The following is a 24,253-nucleotide window of genomic DNA, read 5'->3' on the forward strand; positions in this document are numbered from 1 at the left end:
TTAATTTAGGCATTAAATAACCATTACCATCTACTTAATTTTCTTGAAGTAATGCATTACATTACCATTACATGAGTAAAGTAATGCATTACCATTCCCATTATTTTGTGAAAAGTCGACAATAAGTTAAAAAAAAAGTAATTTAAAAGCTGATTAAAAATCTTTTGCAAATGTTTCATATATAAAACACGCTTTAACATTTTTAAAGGTTTATGTTCACTATCAGGTTCAAATTTAATGACTTGAACAAGATTGCTGTTGCACTTTATGATCAGTGAAATTTCAAAGGTTTCATCTTTTAACTGCATCCTGTCGGGTTTGAAAATCTAAGATATATTTAAGTGTCCAGGCAATAACAGATAAAATACATGAATCTTGTATTTTCTATCAGTCCAAACTATTGTACTTAATATACAACACAGCAGAGAGAGAGAGAGAGAGAGAGAGAGAGAGAGAGAGAGAGAGAGAGAGAGAGAGAGAGAGAGAGAGAGAGAGAGTAAAATTATTTTCAAATGGGTTATAATACTGGAATTTATTTTTAAGCTTTCAGAGACAGTGACTTCTTTTTAATGCATTCTTTTTTGCTTTTAAGGGTGTATGTCTGTTCTCTATTCTAATGGAACACAGTTAAGAGAAGGGTGGGGATTGGGGTGTTTAGCACCTCTTAATACACTGGAATGTTTTGGTACTACTTAGATAGTCCTGGGGGCATTGTGTGTTGTTGACACATTCTTCATTGAATGCACAACTAATTGTAGTTAATTTGTCAAATGATATAATATTCCTTATAACAATACTCTTAAAATGTTACGAAATTGTGTTAATTGTAACAGCTAGTTATATTGACAATTTAAGAATGGATTCTTAATTAATTTTTTTAATCATATGACCAAGTATCTTTATCTCAAGAATGACTTTTTCTTCTTTAAAACAATTTTTAATCAAATACAATTTCAATTATTCAATTCATCACAATTTTAAAAATAAACATGCATAGAAGAGCATAGTAATGCAAAGTAATGCCATGTAATACCAGCATTACACTAGATTTTGGAAAGTAATGCATTACATAAGCATTACTTGTAATGCTTTTGTGGCATGATTACACCTTGCAATGCATAACCATTAAATTTAGCATTACCCCAAACCTGTATCAAAATGATCCTACATGTACTTGTCATCGTAGAGTAGTCTCTCCGTCTCTTACCTTTGTCAAAGTATTTGTTAAACCTAATTGATCATGAGCTAGACTGATATCAATAATGCTGGCCACCTCGTACCAGTATATAACACCAGGTACCGGTATCTCTACACAAGAGAACTACTGAAATTATATCGACACATGGACATGCAACATATATAAACAAAAACACTTACAGGAAAACAAAATCGGACATAGGGTGAGGTGGGTGGGATTGGGGTGAAGGGATCTGTGACAGAGGAGCAAGGACACTTCTCGTTTAACCTTTTGTGTACCTAGATTCATCTAACGGCTTACTAATTTACATTAGTCTTATGCAAAATGAGAGGAAATGAATTGTGTTGCTTGTACATGTACTCGCTCTATCCTTTAGATTCATTAGATCAATAAAATTATGAGGACTACTGTGGAATCATTTAATTTCGTGGGGGCCAATTTTCGTGGATTGTGGGTTTTTTGCTTGTTCGTGGGGATCTAATTTCGTGGATGAGTCAGTTTTCAGTTTCAGTAGTTTAACCAAACCTTTTATAATTACTTTTCATTGAGGATCTAAATTCGTGGGTGAGAGCTACCCACGAATACCACGAAAATTGAGCCACCACGAATTCTAATGATTAAGCATTCCAAAGCAGTCGCAGTGCGTAATGGAATTTCATGTTTACCGAAATGTTTGAACATTACTTGATGACTGAAAAAGAGTAATTTAAGAACGACTGCATGACCTTGTCAATAAGTATTATATTTTTAGGTGTTATGGTATTTACTTGCGTAGCGGATGACGTCAGACTCAAAAGAAGCACAAATGTGAGTGATACTCAGTTATTGTACAATACTACAAATAAACAGTCAGGCATTCAACAAACACACATTTTCACAATAAATTCGTGAATATTCTCTATAGTAGCATTTCTATACAAAAAGTAATTAAGATTAATTATTTCTAAAACAATAAGTAATTAAAATAAATCATTTTTTACAACCAGTAGTTAAATTATTAATCTTTTCTTTACGAGAAGTAGTTAAATTAATCATTTCTATACAACAAGTACTAGTTAAATTAATCATTTCTATACAATAAGTAATCAAAATTAATCATTTCTATATGATAAGTGATAAAAATAATTTTTTCCTATACAGTGGGAATGATATATTTTGGTCTGTTACAGGCAAATTGTGAGCCTCGTTTTACCACCATTGAGAACCACTCGGCCTGCCTGAACAGATCTGCCCAAGCTACCCAAGCCGGTAGGTACAACATGGATACGTGTGTCTGAAAAACTTAATCTTTTTCTTCTCGCTTTTCTATCATATAATTGAATTTGCAATAATAGTATTCTTTTAATTTGTATAGACTAAATTTTAAACACAAGTTTAGCGTATCATGTGGGATATTGTTCACTTTTTTTCGACAGTATTTTCGGTACTTTGATTTTCTTTATTTCAATCACATTGATTATGACCAAACTATTACTTGTAAGTACACGTAAAGAAAAGAATTTGATCGACGCCATTGTAATAATATTTTTACTTTAACTTATAATGAAATGGATACTTTTAGATCTTTCTTTCTTAAATACATGTACTAATATTACTTTCAAAATTATCACTCAAATTAAATCCAAATTAAAACCTTGCTCGAACTTCTATTTCAGTTTTTGAACTTATAATATGATCACTGATGTTCGACAAACTGGATAAAGATTGAATAAAATAAAATGTCAATTTTTCTACTTTCTGTTTTTAAACTTCATTATTAGCACTATCAAGTGAAGATTGTAATAAGATTTGGGCAAATTTCTTCTTAAAAAATAATTTACAATTGAAAATTAACGCATGACTAAAATAATATAGACACAAGTGAATAAATCATTTAATTAACTTAACTGTTACGCAAAGTCAATGATATTAAGTGAATCACATTTTGAATTCAATCTAGCTGATTAGTACAACATTCTTCCATCCGCTCACGTAGAAATTACTGAATAATGCTGAAAGTTACTGTTAATAAATACGTTATGACAAGAATTTATAGTGTATAGCAAATTGCTATACAAAAAGTCAAATGAACATTTAGGGTTTATTTTGTTGTTGTTGTTGTTTTTTTGTTTTTGTTTTTTTGCCCGTGCTTTGAATGATTTTGTCCCATGCCACTAGGTGTCACTGAACAGGAAAAGGTGGATATCGTCAATTTGCATAATCTCCTGAGGTCACAGGTCAACCCACCTGCTACAAACATGATGAAAATGGTAAGAATTATTATATCACTATTGAATCTAAATTTGTTAATATTGTTTATCTGAAATAACTGAAAAGCCAAAAAACAAACAAACAAACAAAACAAGTAAACAAAGCAAAAACAAAAATACAAACCCCCCCCCCCCCCAAAAAAAAAAAAAAAAACCCAAATAACAAAACAAATTAACAAGAAAAAGAAAACATTAAGTAAGCGAACATGCAAATGTGAAAAAAAACCATTTTTGCAATTTAAAACGGGCCAAATATAGTCATATTTATTTCATCCTGAGTTTACAACTATCATTTTGGCCATTTCAAAACATCATAAATCTGAAAGAATGAAATTTATTTCTGAAACATTGAGAGATATATAATTTTGCTTTTTTAATCACTTTTTGTTCATTTCTCCCAACCACCCCCCCCTCCCCAACCCGGTTCCGACGCTTATGAAATGATAATTATACGAAAGAGGAGTGACTTTTTTTGTATTTTGTTTTTCTCTCAACATTATTACATAAATATTTTATTTGACAGATTAATAAATATAATTATATACTACAAAAGTGAGCTTAAATACTCAGTAAAAAAAAGAAAAGACCCAAATCACGTTTTGAAATATTGTTTAAATAGATATCAGACTTTACTTTGACTTTGAACAGATTTAGCTCTTACATGTATTAGTAAGTTCTTTTGCACTGATTTTCGTAGAGTTGGGACAACGATGTGGCGCTAGTGGCGCAGAAGTGGGCGGAAAACTGTGATATCAAACACGATGGAAACTATCAACGGCGGATTCCAGGTACAGTGTTTTAGTATAGATAATAAATATTTAAGGAATAAGGAATAATTCTTTAAGTATTATGAAGTGATAATTTCGGTCGGGGCGTGGTCAAATCCAATAAAGCCCTTCGGGCTTTATGATAGATTTGATATTTGATATGATAGATTATATTTATATTATTTCCAATTTGTACACTTTAAACAACATTATTTTAAAACCACTATTTTTATGCGGCACAGGCTATGTATAATAATTACTACGCGGCGCAACTAGTACCGTTGTTCGGTTATGCTACACGACACGTCCATTTTCTGTCACTCATGTTTTATGAAGTTATTGGGTTCAGGGTTCAAAATTGACATGTAATGTTATCACAGTTGAAAATGTAAATATATACATGTTTATGCAAATAGAAGCCGTCCCAAATCACAGCATGTGCTCCAATCGCAACTTCTCGGGCCTTTCCGGCAAGCTCGGAAAAACACCTCGAATGTATTACCTAGGCGTCCATGACAACCCCCCTTTTCATAAAACTTGATACAAATACAACACATTTTACGATCTGTTGAGATGTAAGCTAGACTTTATTAAAGTAAATGATATACCCTAAAATATAACACAGAAGCTACTTATAAGGCTGTCTAGCCGATAGTTATTTTAATGGAAAGCGACTCCATTTTGTATAAAATTCTAACATCCGGTGATGTTAATACATTCGAGGTGTTTTTCCGAAAGGCCCGAGAAGTTGCGTTTGCATGTGCTCGTGCACAGGGTTGCCGTCCATTCGCCATTCTTCTTTTTGATGTGCAGATGGGTGAACCCTAAAAAGAAATGTAGAATTGGTTTAATGTTTTTTCTTCTTTTTTTAATTTGCAATATCCTGCAAGTGTTCAGGGGTATTTTATTAATAGGAGAGTCAATTCACTGGGTTTAAAATCAGGTAGGCGATTCTGAAAAATTTAAGGATGGTAGCTGGGGGGGGGGGGGGTAAAGGGAATGGAACTGTCCATATGTTAATGTATACCTGTGGTCCATTTGATCGTTCGACGCCACGGTTGTATTTTTTTTTTTATAATTTATTTATTGATAAGAACAAACAAAGTATACAATAACTTCAAGCACAAAAATCTAGTACTAATTATATACAAAGCATATTGTCGAATACCTAAAATACTATAATGGTTAATTATTTCCGTCATATAGTTTTATATTGCTTATGAAAAAAAATACCGACTATAAAAAAGTATTTAGAGTTGTATAGATTCCATAGATAATGTTTGCGTATACTACACATGTATACAAAAATAACACAGGTGCAAGGAGCTAGTAAAATCAAAGTACTGAAGTGCTGACGGGAGTTGGTTTTATCGATTATTATTTATTTTAAAATCAACTATATGTAATTTTGCATGCATGGCAAGTAAATTCCTAGTATAAGCATTTGAATTACGCACATTATTAATAATATGAATTTTCCTACAGGAAATTCGTGAAAATCCAATATCAACCATGTTGTGTAATATTCAAAGAATTAGTCCATCAAACTGCGTATCAGTAATCGAAATAGTTATGAGAAATTTTATTGATTCAAGCAAAATTGAACTCAAGTCTCGTTCAACCAGACTCTCAGCTGTATCCGTTAATCTGCGACAAGCAAGAGTGACTCTCTGCTTGTCGGAGATTTACGGAGACAGCCGAGCGTCTGATTGTCAGAGACTATTATATTAAACTCTGGCGTTGGAATACATAAAATCAACGACTTCCAAAAATATCTATATTGTTTGTACCCTTTAAAATCTGACTATTTACAAGGTATCTATAAATTAGTTTCCTTGAAAAACAATGCTTAAGAACTCATTACATCGAATTTATTGATTAGAAGTAAATGTTGTCAGCGGTGTTGATTTGTGCTTAGGTCCAAACACTGTTTCACTTTCAGTTTGCCTGAGTAACTGCATATGAGAGTTGATTAAAATCAACTCCCAAAAAGTGTGCACAAATAAGGCTATATTAGCAATGTATAGAGATTTAAATTAATGTACAAGTAATATCCTGGCTAACCCGGTAGTCAACCTTATCTACATATAAGTAAATCACATAGTCTTGGCTGTGTGATGGTCATCCAAGATGCATAAGTTATTATTGGTTCGATCTCCGGCTGCAATGATATAAATGAGTAACAGTACATTATAATTTAACATGTATTTGCGGATCGTTCAAATTGAAAGTTTCTCAATTGGCGGGAATCACATTTTATATGATATTTGTCTACGCGAACCTGTAATCTATGTATCTCGAATTTGAATGAATAAACAAAAAATATAATTATGACAAATGCTTGTTTGCAAAGAATAATCTCCGATAATTAAGTTTAAATAACAAAATTTAGAAATAAAAAAATACTGTTTAGAGGGAAAAAAATGTTAATTCAAAATGTGGTTTTCAATTTCGATAGGGATTAAACAGATTATTATCAGTAAGTGTATGTTGTATCGTTGTATATATATAAAAACAACATTCAAGCCATCATGTTTTCATTTTAATTCTACTGAAATGCATACTTATCACCCTTTCAGATATCCGATTATTCCACAATTAAAAATTTATGTTAATAATTTTAAAATTGTAGCTCAAATAAAATAATATTTTTTACAATTTATTTCATTAAGCTCGCTTTTCCTCTGGTCAGAATTTGGCATACGGTGGCGCCAAATTGACTTGGAATAGCACGGTCAATCTTTGGCACAGTGAAGTGTCCAAGTTTACATACGGAGGGACCTCGAACTCAGGAGTGGGGCATTATACTCAAGTATGTCATGTCTTTAAGAAACTTATTAATTTTTAGCTCACCTGAACGTAAGGTTAAAGTGAGCTTTTCTGATCATCTGTTTTCCGTCGTCTGTTCGTAGGTCTCTCTGAAAATTTTTCATATTTTTGACCTTTTATATCGAATTTTTTTTTAAATTATCTTTCCAAGAACTACAATGCTGCAATTTAAAAAGATTCCTATGCAAACATCCTCACATACATGTAGTGTACATTTTATATGGTTAAAACCATGACATTAAGATCAATACTGCGGCCTCAAGAGGGTTTCAAAGTTCAACTAGAACCAATAGGGAAATTTTCTTTCAAAAAAAATTCTCAAAAACTAGAAATCAATGCACAATTTCTAATATCAGTACATATGTACTCTAAGGTAGTGTAGAGTGTACATATAATCGGTTACCCCTGGACTAATACTGGAGCCCCAAGAGGGTTTCTATAAGTTCAACATAGACAGACATAGAAAAAAAATTAATAATAAAAAAATAATATTTGCCGGAAGATTGATATCACTATGTAAGCATTGTGGCAACGCACTTTGAAAAAATTACACACTTTGAAAAGAATTTCAAAGTGCGTTAAATTTTGGACAAATGTTTTCAAAGTGCGTTAAATTTTTGACAAAATCAACGCACTTTGAAATTTTTTTTCAAAGTGCGTTATGAATGTACATCAACATTTTTTAGTATAGACACTCTTAACGCCCTTTGAAAAAATATTTTTACATCACAAATTCTGGAACTGAATTCTTAAATTTGTTGTTAGTATGATGATTTGTTAATACTCGTGAATCTAATATAACGTATTTAGAACGTGGATGGGGGTGGGGTGGGGCTTAACCAAAGATACAGGTCAAATACCAGTGCATCATTTAATTGACTACAAAAAAAGGTCCCCTACACCTCATTTTTCCTTCCAAAACATATGATATTCAGTAACTTTGGGTAAACATTTAAGATCGGAAAAAGAAATATGCTCTGTATAAGTAGATGAAGTGTTATTAAAAAAAACGAGCTGGCCGAACAATAATTTCTCCATTTGTATGTTAAAGAATCTATGTGTTTCAACAGTAACCCTCTTTTCGTATTCTAATCAAATAACTCTCTTCAATAAAAGAATATTAACATTAACGAACATTAAATTATTGTAAACTTAAAAACAAGCAATAGAATGTGGGTTAATTTTGTCGCATTTGATCTTCTCAGAGATCATATTGTTTTTGATAAACATAATTCAGGTATCCTTTTTTCACATCATATTTGCAATAAGCCAGTTGAAATATATTAAAAAATATTTTTTTTCAAAGTGCGTTGACTTGGTCCCAAAATTAACACACTTTGAAAAAAATGTTCAAAGTGCGTAATTTTTCAAAGTGCGTTGTAACAAGCATCCTCTTATCTACACACTTTTTTTTTTTTTAGAAATAATTATAAATAGTTAAATGCAATTTTCAATTTTGTTAAATTTGATACATTGAGGCCAAGGATAATTAGTTAGTTGGTGTAGCGCTGATCTCATGATAATAATTCATGTCATAATGTGACATACGAAGTCCAAAAAATATCTTCTCTTTATATATTGCTTGTATGTATTCTCAAATCTTTGATAATATGAGAATAATAGCATAAAGCCGCGATTAACGGGAAGGATTTTTTACAAAGAACAGATACAGGTACCTGACGAAGTTATGTGATTTCCAAAACTTAAGGAGGCCAACTAAAGTTTTCATTGCGCATGTTTTTGCGCATTACTTCTTATGGATTTTCTTCGATATAGATATGACAGTTTCCTTTATATTCCTACAGCAAATGTACCTTTATTTTGAGTTGGCCCCTAAAAGAACCAGATGGTCGATTTTTTGAAACTATGCAAATAAACTAGAGTTGGTTTAAATGACAAATAATTGAAAAATAAAAAAGTTTTTCTATTGCAGTTTTTCTCCAAAAAATCCCAAAATCGGCCTCCTTAAGTTCTTATTTATGATTCCACTGCTTTGCCATAGTTTGGGAAACCAACATCGAGATATTAGTATATAATACAAAATACGGGTAGTGTGTTGTACTAGGGAATTTATATTAAAAAAATCCAGCAGACTAGATGCATGTTGTGTAAACTTTCTATTCTAATCATTCTTTAATTAAGTGAAAAATTAACATTCGTGGAAATCAATCCAACGATCGCAAAATAAAAAAAAGACCAATGCGTTACCGCTAGGCCTTGCATACAACACACGAATTGTCTTCTCAATATATACGAGTATATACATGAATGTTATAAATTAGTCACTACATGGAATATACCTGCCTAATTTTCAGTACATAGTTCATGTTAAACCATAATTAGTTCATTGTATTGACTGTCTACAATATCTTTAGAACATGTTTTTCATCAGATTTCTTTGGTTAAAAGTGTTATAAATACCCAAAATTCCAAATTGTTACTGTATGTTAACTATTTTCTTAGTATATATCTTTAACATGAAGATTTTAAAGATGTCATGTAAGATAACTAAACGTCTTTTAACCTGGTAATTTTGATTTCTTTAGAAATATTTTAACTTAACTATATGATTGCAAAATCGTTATTTTGTTGGCTAAATTGCATACTATATTAAGTTCGCTTTACCTCTTATGAAAGATATATAAGAACTGATGTTAAGGTGACCGGTGTGGCCCATAAGCTTCTTATTTCATTCATTCGTTAACCAATTAATTTATGTTTTTGTACTATATCGTACATGTTTTAAAAAATAAACAGCAAGTTAAAAAGTTCATTTCCCGGTGAACTTTTAAACATTGCTTTTTATTAGTTAATATATTTAATAGTTAATATATAAAAAAGTTCACACAGAAATGAATGTTTTCGCTATTCTATATTTTCATAAATTTATCTTTTTATTAAGGTGGTGTGGTCGTCCTCCATTAAGGTTGGATGTGGATACGCCTACTGTAGCACAAGCAATACGCACTATTACGTTTGTAACTATTCTCCAGGGTAAGTCCCACTACTGACCAAAAGTGTTCTAGCTTGCTTGAAGATAATAGTGATTAATGTATTAGTTAATGTTCAATGTTCTACAAATAAGATAAATATCACTCTTCCTCATCGGATTTTCTTGATCAGTTTTTTTATGTTCTAAACTGTGGTTTCTGGCATATATTTATGCTGATATTTTGGAATATAACTATTCTAGAACCGAAAACGTTAAATTCAATTCGATGTACAAATACTAGTCTATGCTGCTTAATTATAGTTTTAAAACCTTGCGTTATTCGATATTATGTTTCTTTCCAAATATTAGTTTTGTGGTCAAGCAGTTGTGATTAATTCTTGATTAATGTATTTACATTGATTGCATTGTATTTACTGTGTTTAATTCTTGTTGTTGTTTTTTTTAATTCGAAACTGACAAAAATAAATGAATTTCAATCTTCATTTTTCTTGAAGGGAGGTGTTAAAATATTTTGCTTGTTAGTTTGTTTGTTAGTGTTTTATCCTTAATCCTTTGTCACAGACCTGTGCATGCATGTGAATGTTTATGTTTGTTTCCTAGAGGCAACTCCGTTGGCGCCATGCCCTACAAAAACGGTACCAGTTGTCAAGATTGTCCTTCAAAATGCAAAAACAATCTCTGTGGTAAGAAAGAAAAAGAACCATACAATATACGTTATAAACACAGTACTGTGGTTTCATTAATATTCAAGGGTATCAATTTTCGTGGATATAGTAAAAGAAGAGTTTCAAGGATACGTAAATCCGTGGCCAATAACCGTGTCAATACTAAATGTTAATAGAAATTGCATTTCAATGAACATTTAATTTCGTGGATCAACTTAAAAACGAAATCCAGGAAAACTGGTATTCAACGAATATTGATTGATGAAACCACAGTACCCATTCCTTGTATCCTTTCCATACTTCCGTCCTGCACTAGCTGAACTACATGCAGAAATATGGCACAATCGTCTGTTCATACCTCATTCACCCCTGCGAATATTATTGTCATTTAAATTTTAGACCACGTGGCTATATTTGACCCTTTCAGTTTCGCAGTAAAAAACGTGCCTCGTGTTTACTGTCTTTTTCATAGAATCTAGGTACTTGTAGTCAAACATAAAATCTAGAGGTTTATTGATTTTAAAGTTTATCTTAATTAATTAATGAATTAATCGAGACAATACAAAAAATAAGTTTTTTTTCTGCTGTTGCAACAATTTACATGCTTAGTATAGACCCCCCTAAGGATTAATTTTCGATCCGCGCCTGACCTAGTAACATCATCAATAGTGAAACAGACTATATTTTTTTTTATGCAGAATGTTCCTTGAAAATTGTTCTATATCCTAAGATTTTATGCAAAACAGATGCCAATTATTTTTTTTTTGAAAACATGGTATTGCACACCACAAGCATTAAACATGGCTATGATTTTATTAAGCAACCAAATGTTTGTATTTTCAACCATTCTTCACGTTGTTGAACACAAACGATAACTCTGTTCTTAATATCATCGTTTAATTTAAATAACTGCTAGATGATGAAATAAGACATACATCTCAAAAGATGTTCATGTTTTTACATAGATCAAAGTAGGGTGTGATATGAAAAACGACCAGTATTTACGTAAAATGTATTTTGAGAATATTATTCGAACTCATACTTCCACTCGAAATTTCACAGGAACTAAACAAATCTCGTTGAAATCTCGTGAACTTTTATTCGAGCATCTCTGGATTTATTACATACTTAGCAACGATAAAGAAAACACTCAGAACACATTTGCAGGGGTGTCATTGGAGCTTAACAATACCATTAACCAAGGATAAACTTACTGTGTTTGGCTATTTGCTCGTTAAAATACAAGGGGTGTTCTTAATTTTCAAATGTCAATTCCTTGTGCTCAATGTTATTTTGGACATATACCAATTTTGTAAAGTTATCTGCCATCATCACTAGCAGCTTAATCGCCATTTGTTCCTATAACCATTTTCCATACGTTTAATTATCAGAGGGTCGATGTTAATTATTTGTTTTCAGATTGTAACGGCTTAATTTGTGAAAATGATGGAGTTATGCACATAGACAAATGCACATGTTCGTGTTCATTGGGAAGACCCTACTACGTGGGAGACACGTGTTCAAGTGAGTCCTTCTCATGCTGTAAGCTTTTTGAGAAACTAATCTCTGGCATCAAACTTCTTTTTCTGCTGATGTTTATTCTTACATGTATTTGTTTGTCATGTTGATACATCATATCAACACATTTGCTTTCACAACATGAGAAATAACTTTTACATTTCAGTGAACTGTTCGGCCTTGACCCCTGACATTCCTTGGTGTACAAACACCATAACGCCCTCGGGTTGTTCCAAGTACTCAAACGTACCGTACACCTGTCCAAACATGTGTGGCGTCTGTAATTGTAAGAGGGTTTTATTTAACTAAACGTTCGTTCCCTTACAGAAACCGAAAAGTCAACAAATACTGTAAACCAACATTTATTCGCGTTTGAGAAATTTTGCAAGGTTTGCGAGAGCCTCTTTTTTTCGTCGCAAATTTTCTCGCCGCGAACCGGCGCTTGCCGTACATGTATGTGTGTAATAACCACACGGTTGTAGATAGGGCTTTTGATCGCGAAAATTACCCGCTACGACCAAGTTCATCTCAAGATATTTGCGAAATAAAGTCGTTGCGAATAGAAGTTGTTTTACAGTTGCACATCAGATCAACCTTAAAGAAAGTGGGCGCGTAAGATGCAAATTTGGCCTGAATCTTGGAGCGTTGGAAAAGTGAAAATTTCATTGCTTGTTTGATAAAGGGCACATTTTCAAATTTTTTTAAAATTTTGTTTCTTTGCGATGAGGAAGTTGGCAAAAGAACTTTTGAATTGGCATTTCGTGTTATCAAAATATGGGTTTGAATATATTATTTATAGCTGTTATTAGATGATTGGCTTGTCTCTGGACCTTCTCTTCACAAATTCGAAACGGTAAAAATGACATACCTCAGCATAAGATCTGCTGCTGCTGTTTAAAAAAGGATGGACGTTAAAAAACGCATCAATCTGACATTACGTTTGAATTTTGTACAATTTGGTGTCAATTTAAAGGCCAAATATTTACATTTACTTAATGTCCCCCTATCAAATTGCATTGATTATTTCAGTGATATTTACGCATAACACAGAAGACCTAATCACCAAATCTGGTGCGTATGAATACAGTCTTCCTTAAGTATTTCTCGAAGAACATGACTGACTTTCCTCGCGACTTCAAACCAGATCACGACCTGATATTATAAATACGCTGATTAATATTTCATTGATTTAAACAAATTTTAACAGTAAAATGAATACATTTGATTAATTTCTTAGTATACCAAAAGTAAATTCATCAAATTACAGAATGAAAATAGAATTCTCTTATAAGTTATCAAATCTCTAGTATGCACTATTTTTGTCAGCATGATTCGGCTGTTCCAATGGCTCTTCCGTTAATTACACATTACTCAATGAATAGGGCAGAAATTTTTAAAAATAAATCAGAAGGAAAATAAATGTTAAGAAACGTTAATATAAGCATTGAGTCTTTAGTGCGCGTTATTCAATTTGTTTGCAAACACCGTTGCAGCTATGAGACCTCATCTTTCAATAAAAAATAATGATTCAATGATTAAATGAACATTTTCATCTGATAGCAAAAAAATTAAATTATAAGCAATGAATTCAATATTTATTAGTTTTGTACGATATTAAATGTTTTGTGACAGTTTACGCGTTTTTATAAACCGCTTCGCGATTTTTAAAAACGTAAACAGTCCCAAACTATTTCATCTCGTATAAAACTTATAAATTAACTATTTGGACTTTTTTTTGGAAAACATTTCATTGTCCTTTTGCAACGATGGCATAACCTTTTCGAAAGTTTGATACAGTATTTAAATGATTGTCTTATTTCCGAATTTAAAGGCGTTTAGAGCAAATAAACTATTAATACTATACTAGTACTCTACCGTTTTGCTTTCTGACGTGTAAACATGTAACAGGTTTCACTGGAAAGGCTGTTAACCGTTGGGACAAGTTTTGTTTAAACGAACGCATGTTACATAGTTTTTAAATAGCAGAAAATATGCTTCAACTTCCTAGAAATGGGTACCTTTAAATAATCAGTTGCAGCGTTTCGAGGTTATAGACATTTAAATCACAATTGATTCGTGTCGATCATTCCTGCAAACTTACTAACTTGAGCGCCCACTTTCTATTAGATACAAGTATTATCAAATAAGTTCTTACCATATACCCTGACTTAATAAGAAAAGATTCTAAACTATTTTATCTTTAACATTTGAATTTTTTATACAGATCAAGTTTAATATCATCGATCAAAACGGAAATTAAAACGACTCTCTAACTCTCGTAACTAAAGTATTATTTCAATCAATTTTACCTTTTTAAGACGACTTTAATGCACAGCCTTTGACAATTACGACCGAGGCCACTACAACAACCGAAAAAGCAACAACTTCAAAAGAAACAACATCTACAACTACAGCTTTGAACCTTCTGAACTCACGGGTTTCATCTTCTGATACTGTGACTTCGGGTCCGATGACGTCATCAGTGACGCCATCACGTTCCTCAGGCACTGGTAATATATCTTTTTTTAAATTTCTGTTTGAAAAATGTTAAACACCCAACTTACATGTATGATTTCCCACAAAGTATTACTATAATTGTTATATTGATTATATGCTTTAGGCCCCGACAGAAGTGGAACTCTCTCGATTATCTCCCTTGCCTTATTGGTGAGTAATCATCGATTAATGGGACTAGCTTAACTCTGCATGTATGGAATTTTGAATAGATGTATAATTTTTTTTTTATTTACAGGTATTTTGGAGCTTTTTTTTACTATAGCACTAGTTGTCAATTCAAGAATTCGAAAGGTTTTTGAATACTTAAATCGATGAAATAAACTGAACGAAAAAGTATATTTATTTCTTTCATTGAATCTAATCTTATTACATTAAATTTAACTTGTTATAAATTCGTATAGTTAAATGATAAACTGTTTAAGATTTTGTAACTTTTTTTAAATGTTATTTTTTAAATATATAACTGTATTCTTGTTCTATTCATATGCAAGTTTAATTCATTTTTGTTGTTGTTTAGCTTCAATTGTACACTGTAGAATATATGCAAATCAATGTATGTATACATATATATAATAACAATGATTAGTGAAGTGATTTGTTTTTTATTAATTTAGGAATCACCCAAAAAAGTTACATACATTCGGTTTGTACTCTTTCAAAAAATCAAATAGATCATTTTTTTCTTGGTGAATTAGTTGATATATTAATGTCAACATCAATAACAACATTTGTTATTAAACTTTCATGTTAAATACTGAAATCCGATTGCAGTTGATAATCCGTTCTATTACCCTCCGCGTTAGCAACACACTTAGCAACGGGTAACACTATATAAATAGTGCCTGTTAGGGATGGTAACAGTTAAAATTGACACCCCTAGGAAACCATTGTCAACCGACGCATGGTAAAAACTCCTAGCACGTCATGAGCGCGCGGCGGAAACTCAGCGAGAGCGCACTTGTAAAATTTTTAAATAAAACTGTACATTTTTTCTAAATTTTCCTTGAGATCCTACGGCGATTCCATGAATTTTACAACGCCGTGAACACGCCGTGGGGGCGCAGCTTGGTGTGACAGGGCCTTTACATGCAATTGTCACAATTGAATTCATCTCGTCCAATCCAACCAAGATTTCTTTCAAAAACGTATCAAACTTTGTGTAAAATAAAATATAGACAAAACAGAAAGAAAAAAAATATATATGTCTTCTTGTCGAAAAATAGATAAGTACTTGTTAAGTTATTTTCTAGGAAATGGAATATAACCAAAGTTGTGAGCAAAAAATCTTTAGCGTAAGTCAACTTGTGAAATGATTACATTGAAGGCAACATATTAAAGTTAGTTTTTCACAAGATAACCGATAGAATGGATTGAGCGCACGAAAAGAAAAACAAAAACAAACGCACAACGGATCAGGATACACGCACAATACGATAGGATTTCATACACGATACAATGGGATTTTATACACGATACAATGGGTTTTCATACATGAGAGAAAAAGATAAATTTTTTCAGGATAAATGAAAAATCCCGTTAGACTATCCCCACGATTAACCTGTTAATTACCACCACTTTAACTTACCATTTAATCAAACTTCAAGCCTTCATGGCCTTATCGATTGGAGTTTTGTTTCATGTTTATCATACATCTCGTAAAAAAGATTTCCCTCTAAAAATCTTTGATGTGGTCATTTTCTGAGTTAGTTTGTTTGTTTGTTTATGATTTATATACATATAATATTAAAAAAGCGTCAAAATGATAGATGAACAGGAAGTGTTATGAGAGGGTTCTCAATAAACTCATCAAATCACGAGAGTAATACTGTTCACAACCTATAATATATATTATAATAGGCACGTAGCATCGATTTTTTTAAATGGGATGGGGAAGAACTAACTTATCACTAATCCTTCAACAAATGGCAGAAATTATCTGTTTGAACTACTGCCCTTGTAAATATGTAAATAATTATTCTACGTTTGGGCTAATTAAATGGCTTGTATGAAATGACTTCTCAAGTTATACACGTTGCTTGACATAGAGCGACATATCAAAATACGAAGGAGTCAAGTATCGAGAATGTTACATGTAATAAGGAGTAATGAATTTATTACAGTAATAGTAATGGTCTTTTTACTCGTTTCAACAATACACGTAGTTTGCCTGCCATCAAATTTAAAGGGTTTCCTTGAAGTTTGATAATTGAAAGAAAAAGTAAATCATAACTGAACACCTCTAAGAACCCTCTAAGTAATATATGTCAGCAATGACAGAACATTAAAGTTGTTAGTTTTGAGATGGTCAAACATAAGTAATCATTGTTTGAATGAACCAAAATTGTCGCATGGTTCAAAAATTTAACAAGAGAATATCTTTTAGACCTTAGTTTAATTCTTTTTTTAAAGACACACATTATTTGCCGAGAAATGGGTTTAAAGATTGGATTTTATAGAAATGCAAATATTTAAAACTTATTTCATATAAAAATAAAGCATCTGTAATTTTTAGACTTCTACACTATACACTTTTTGTCCGTGTAGTTATCCATGGGTCAGACTAGTACTATACAAGAATAAGTTCATTGGTCTTCTTGAAACAAATGCTTCAGATAAATGGCAAAAAGTTTCATCTCTAGATCGATTTTGCGGTTACTTAGCAACACCCCCATTTTGGAACCAGCTGTGACCTCCATTATTTCATCTTTGGCAAACGGAATTTTAAAGCATCCCAGCTCAACCTTTACCACCTTAAAGAACGCAACCTTGAGAGATATGCGTGCGCAGCCAGACAGACCACTTTTACCGACATCTATGTTGTATAACTGCACGCAAAGTTTGCCCACTTTTTTCAGGAAAGGAACTTTCAGGCAAATCGCTGGCGGGTTTCTGACTGTAACACGAAATGAAGTCATAGTATTGTTAAATTCATTATAGAAAATGTCGCCATTTTTGTTAGATTGAATTGATTGTATCAAAAAGTGTAATTAATGTCACATGTATTAAAGATAACAAACCCGACACTTCTTTACTGTAAACAACCTTTCCTCCCCAAGTTACAGTAAGCAAGATTCCAATGTTTTTCTTCAAATATTGTACTTTGATACACACTTCAAAAAAAGAAAGAACATGTATTTTATTTACAACCTGTCTTTATTTAAGGAATGAATTTAATTTCTACCTATGTTTTACGATATTGCAAAACTTGAGGCTGTTTACGCTTTATAAACCCCGAAGCGGTTTATAAAAAAGCGTAAACTGTTCCAAGTTATATTATACTCGTATAACATAGGTAGAAATTAAATTTATTCCGTATAATTTAATTTTCTACTATTTAAATTAAATAATAAGGCCCATTAATTAGTTAAAATATGTTAATTTGCACAAAATTTAAACATAACGTCAAGCGGATTAATACGTTTCACACGCGCGTCTTATTGTGACGTAGACAAATATGTTATACGATCTATATTAATTTGTTTAGCCAATCAAATGAGGCGTTACAATCAGAATTAAATTATTTCGATACAAAATTCATATCAATCTTGGTTAAATATATAACGTGCAAATGATCTGCAATTATCATAACTTTGCAACCATTAAACACAATTTTGGTTCCTCAACAGGAAATTAATTGATACACCAATGTGAGTGAGAAAACTATTAAAACTACTTGTGTATCTATATATACTTCCGCTTTTAATTGAACTTTGTAGTCTATAGATGCATGCTTTGCGGAAATTTAACTATCTAAATCAGACATATAAGATTTTAAGACGACAGATGGTCATCGTCGCAATAAACCATGACCAATGTACACGATCCTAGGGGGACTCTATCTAGAGTGGGACTTGAGGCAATATAGAGCTAGCCCTAAGGGCATATGTTTCAATCGTTGTTTCGGTGATACGAGAGGTCGCTTGACCACTGCAAGGTGGGTGTGTGCGCCAAATGAAATAAATGTAAAAAGGAATTCTTTGATAAGCATGTCAGTGATGACGTCATGTGGTTGATACAACAGACAAAATGGATTCCCTCTAGATAAATAGATATCAATTAACATAACCATACATGTTTATTTCAAAAATGAACTTACATATATATGTGGAAGCTTCATGCTTAATAAATGGAGAAAAAATTGTTTATGATTAATAAATAAAACTTCAATATATTAAAACTTCAATTTGATTAAAATCAGATCCTCGATCCGCTGTCGCTACTGTTTCTACTGTCGCCAGAATATCAAGGAGCGTATCGAGGATATGATTTTATAATCAGATTGAATATATGACCAATTTAATACTACCGTCTTTTTTCTCCTTTAAGACCCGGATGGTCTGGCAGCATTGACACGAGGACCCGCCACACCGACAGCTGCCTGTGACAGTACTCTGTACATACTTCAGCCGAGTGTCAGCGACCCCCAGCTCGGTACCAACCGTCTGGGGAAGGCCTAAGGATTTTAAGAAAAAAATCATTTTATTTTTCATAAACATGAATTGGTATTTTATTTTAAACATTGAGCTTAATTTCATTGAAAAAAAAATAATTTTTAAGAGTTTGTTCTAACTAAACAGTTTCAATTTTGAAGAGTTAGTCCTAACAAAACAGTTTCAATTTTTAAGAGTTAGTCCTAACTATACTAAGAGATCTTGGCAATCTGCACGTAAAATTTGAAATAATAAATGTAAGTGAACAATATCACTGATAAAACACTGGCCTTATCATTGCTGAAATATCCCTTTTACAAAATTTAAAATGCAAAACGGTGGTCGTATATCTTTATATCACCCTTCTTTATTGACCAAGTGATAAATAATCAATCATCACTTAACATCTCAAGTTTCTATCAATATTTGTTTATGAGGAAAATTTTAAACTTATAACCCTCTTTTTGAGAACAAAGAAATAAAATGGTTTTATCAAACGGAAGTAAATAATTGTCTATTATTTCTGTAAATTTCATTTAATTAATCCTTTGAGATGATTCTGAAATATCAACTCTCCAAATCAAAGAAAATAGGTAAGGCAAAAAAGTTATGACTATTAGGGATCGGAATAAATACGATAAGGTCCTCAAAAGGATCAGAATATATATGAATAAAAAAATCAAAAAATAAGAATCTGTATCAGCGTATTTTTGTAACCAGTTCTTCCGTTGCGACGGGGATCTTAATATTTATAAAAAGAAGAGAAAGAAGAATTGAGCAAATCAGTCAACTTTTTAAACTTCTCTTGGCGGAATTATTGAAAGAAAAGTGAAGAGATATTCACAAAAACTTTGCCTTTCATGTGTACATGTACGTGAGGAAATACCGCGTAGAACAACTCCTTCCTCTTTATCAAATATCATACACAGCATTAATGATCTACAGGTATCGCATCCGATTTATAATTAAGACAATTATGAATAAAAATACAGTGTAAATTAAAATTTTTACTGAACCTATTACTCCTACATGAACATCGGACAGCACCCCACTCCAAACAGAAACAACACAAAGAAAGGTTAACGCGGCTGTCATTTTTAAACGTGTCCTCTATCTGAATGGCAAACCTGACAATCCGTGAAAATAGCCGATTTAAAAGGAAGTTGTTCATTTTATATGATCGACCTATTCACTTCCTTGTTTTGAACATGATCACATGATGGAACCCTTTAAATCGTTATAATTTATATTACTTAAAAATCAAAAAAAAGCCACTTAAGAATTGCATGATCATTTGACTTAAAACAAATGAACGGACATATTTTCTGGAAATAATGGGATTATTGATTCATTTTTACATCTACCAAGTATGATTCCCTCTATTTCTTACGGAAACTTATAGTCAATTCATTGCTCTATAGAAACAGCCAGACTGAAATCTACCCGCTCCTTTTATCGGTTGGTCGTAATCTACAGCGGCTGAAACTGACAGGACTGAAATCGAAACGCCCTGTTCATCGATTGGTCAAAACCTACAGCGACCTACGAAAAATCACGGACTGCACGAAATAATCATAATGGCGTCAGACTCAAAGTCTCACAGGAGACGATTTGGCTGACGTGTGTTTCTTTTAGCTAACACACTGTTGTAGATAGGGCTTTTGATCGCGAAAATTACTCTCTACGACCAAGTTCATCTCAAGATATTTGCGAAATAAAGTGGTTGCGGATAGAAGTTGTTTTACAGTTGCACATCAGATCAACCTTAAAGAAAGTGGGCGCGTAAGATGCAAATTTGGCCTGAATCTTGGAGCGTTGGAAAAGTGAAAATTTCATTGCTTAGTTGATAAAGTGCACATTTTCAAATTTTTTTTAAATTTTGTTTCTTTGCGATGAGGAAGTTGGCAAAAGAACCTTTGAATTGGTATTTCGTGTTATCAAAATATGGGTTTGAATCTATTATTTATAGCTGTTATTAAATTATTTTCTTGTTTCTGGATCTTCTCTCCACGAATTCGAAACGGTAAAAATGACAAACCTCAACATAAGATATGCTACTGCTGTTTAAAAAAAGATGGATGTTTACAAACGCATCAATCTGACATTACGTTTGAAGTTTGTACAATTTGATGTCAATTTAAAGGCCAAATATTTACATTTACTTTATGTCACTCTATCAAATTGCATTGATTATTTCAGTTTCAGTTATTTAAAAAAATTAATCATTTCTTCGGAAAGAGAATAAATGTTAAGAAACGTAAATATAAGCATTGAAAACTTTAGTGCGCGTTACTCAATTTGTTTGCAAACACCGTTGCATGCAGCTATGAAACCACACCTTTTAAAAAAATAGTGATTCAATGCTTAAATGAACGTTTTCATCTAAAACTGATAGCAACAAAATTAAATTATAAGCAATGAATTCAATATTTATTAGTTTTATACGATATAAAATGGATTGTGACACTTTACGCGTTTTTTTTAAATGCTTCGCGATTTTATAAAACGTAAACAGTCCCAAACTATTTCATCTCGTATAAAACTAATATATATTAAATTCATTCCTTAAAATTATAAATTAACTATTTGGACTTTTTTGAAAACATTTTATTGTCCTTTTGCAACGATGGTATAACCTTTTCGAAAGTTTGACACAGTATTTAAATGATTGTCTTACTTCCGAATTTAAAGGCGTTTAGAGCATATAACTATTAATGCTATACTAGTCCTCTACCGTTTTGCTTTCTGACTTGTATACATATGCATGTAACAGGTTTCACTGGAAAGGCTGTCAATCGTTGGGACAACTTTTGTTAAAAACGAAAGCATGTTACTTAGTTTTTAAATAGCAGAAAACATGCTTCAACTTCCTAGAGAGTGGTACCTTCAAATAATCAGTTGTAGCGTTTCGAGGTTATAGACATTTAAATCACAATTGATTCGTGTCGATCATTCCTCAAACTTAATAACTTGAGCGCCCACTTTCTTTTAGATACAAGTATGATCAAATAAGTTCTTACCATATACCCTGACTTAAAAGAAAAGATTCTAAACTATTTTATCTTCAACATTTGAATTTTTTATACAGATCAAGTTTAATATCATCGATTCCAAACGCAAATTAAAACGACCCTCTAGCTCTGGTAATTAAATTCTTATTTCAATCGATTTTCCCTTTTTAAGACGACTTTAATGCGCAGCCTTTGACAATTACGACCGAGGCCACTACAACAACCGAAAAAGCAACAACTTCAAACGAAACAACATCTACAACTACAGCTTTGAACCTTCTGAACTCACGGGTTTCATCTTCTGATACTGTGACCTTAGGTCCGATGACGTCATCAGTGACGCCATCAAGTTCCTCAGGCACTGGTTCTTCCTCTTTTTTATTTCTGCTTGAAAAATGTTAAACACTCAACTTACAAGTATGATTTCACAGCAAAGTATTACTATAATTGTTATATTGATTATATGCTTAAGGCCCCGACAGAAGTGGAACTCTCTCGATTATCTCTCTTGCCTTATTGGTGAGTAATCATCGATTACTGGGACTAACTCAACTCTGCATGTATGGAATTTTGAATTGCTGTATTATAATAATTTTGTTTTATTTTTTTATAAACAGGTATTTTGGAACTTTTTTTCACTATAGCACCAGTTGTCAATTAAAGAATTCGAAAGGTTTTCGTATTACTTGAATCGATGAAATAAACTGAACAAACCTAAGAAATAATTGTATTTGTTTTATTAATCTAATTTTATTACATGATATCTAACTTGTTATAAATTCGTATAGTTTAAAAATGATAAGTTGTTTAAGATTTTGTAACATGTATATAACAGTATTCAAGTTCTATTCATCTGCAAGTTAAATTCATGTTTTGTTGTTTAGCTTTAATTGTACATTGTAGAATATATTATGTAAATCAATGTATACATTCATGTAATTTATATAATAACAATGAATAGTGAAGTGGGTTTTTTTTTTATTAATTTAAGGTCATACGACACGTTCCTCGAGCATCTTTTTGTATCTCCTCGTAATGAAGATTTCCAATAAAATTATTATTTTTGTAATTACTTTTAAAATGATTAGAATTTACTTATACATGGATGTATGCCTAGATGGCAGAGTGGTTATAGCTGTGGCCGCTCACTGTCAGGAGTGTAGGATCTAGAAGTTGTGAGTTCAAAGCCCAAGCCCGGCCGAGTTTGAATTCCAATATGGTGAATTTTCGCAGTGCTGTATATTTATTTGTTTTTATATCTTCAATTCAAGTGTTGCTTCAAGAAGAGTATAAATGAAATTGCAAACTCTAGTATTTTGCAGAAATGCCTGTTAAGGTATCCTAATTTTTTGCAAGAAAGCTTGTCAAAGTAGTAGTAAACCATTAACAAATTCCTGGTAAAAGTTAATAAATATAAAGTTGAGGAACGTGTCGTCTGACCTTAAGAATCATTCAAAAAAGTTACCATAAATTCGGTTTGTACTTTTTCAAAAAATCAAATAAATTATTTTTTCATGGTGAATTTGTTGAATAAAATCATTATTTTCTCGTCAGTTGTTTCAAAGACGCAGGTATTTTGGACATTACTTACGGTGATCAAATACGATGAAATGATGAAAGACTATTATGTGCTCGATGAAGACGAACTCCGGTGGTCCTTGAAAAATGCACCATCGTAAATACATTCAATTATCGGCTTTGAAACTAACATGCAATTGTCACAATTAAATTCATCTCGTCCAATCCAAAGAAGATTTCTTTCAAAAACGTATCAAACTTTGTGTAAAATATAATAAAGACAAAACAGAAAGAAAAAAATGTATTCTTGTCGAAAAAAAGATAAGTACTCGTTAAGTTATTTTCTTGGAAATGGAATATAACCAAACTTGTGTGCAAAAAATCTTTAGCGTAAGTGAACTTGTGAAATGATTACACTGAAGGCAACATATTAAAGTTAGTTTTTCACAAAATAACCGTTAGAATGGATTGAGCGCACGAAAAGAAAAAACAAATGCACAATAGATCAGGATACACGATACGATAGGATTTCATACACGATACGATAGGATTTCATACACGATACGATAGGTTTCATTCACGATAGGATTTCATACAC

At 32.0% G+C, this 24,253-nt stretch overlaps 2 protein-coding genes across 2 annotated transcripts; one reads left to right on the forward strand and one right to left on the reverse strand.

Annotated features, from left to right (window-relative positions):
* Nucleotides 1-1,893: 1,893 nt before the first annotated feature.
* LOC128180945 (cysteine-rich secretory protein 2-like) lies at nucleotides 1,894-15,226 on the forward strand. The gene is made up of 12 exons (XM_052849156.1): nucleotides 1,894-2,005; nucleotides 2,368-2,446; nucleotides 3,356-3,447; nucleotides 4,145-4,235; nucleotides 6,887-7,026; nucleotides 9,946-10,037; nucleotides 10,597-10,679; nucleotides 12,081-12,185; nucleotides 12,346-12,465; nucleotides 14,498-14,689; nucleotides 14,800-14,846; nucleotides 14,932-15,226. Exons 1-12 carry the CDS (start codon nucleotides 1,919-1,921, stop codon nucleotides 14,956-14,958), a joined length of 1,155 nt encoding a protein of 384 aa, XP_052705116.1. The 5' UTR covers nucleotides 1,894-1,918; the 3' UTR covers nucleotides 14,959-15,226.
* Nucleotides 15,227-17,054: 1,828 nt separating this feature from the next.
* Nucleotides 17,055-20,274, reverse strand: LOC128180947 (uncharacterized). The gene is made up of 4 exons (XM_052849157.1): nucleotides 20,143-20,274; nucleotides 19,003-19,149; nucleotides 17,714-17,806; nucleotides 17,055-17,589 (listed from the first exon to the last, which is right to left on the reverse strand). Exons 1-4 carry the CDS (start codon nucleotides 20,219-20,221, stop codon nucleotides 17,279-17,281), a joined length of 630 nt encoding a protein of 209 aa, XP_052705117.1. The 5' UTR covers nucleotides 20,222-20,274; the 3' UTR covers nucleotides 17,055-17,278.
* Nucleotides 20,275-24,253: the final 3,979 nt, after the last annotated feature.

This window comes from Crassostrea angulata, chromosome 4, assembly GCF_025612915.1.
Source record: "Crassostrea angulata isolate pt1a10 chromosome 4, ASM2561291v2, whole genome shotgun sequence".
Lineage (NCBI taxonomy): Eukaryota > Metazoa > Mollusca > Bivalvia > Ostreida > Ostreidae > Magallana > Magallana angulata.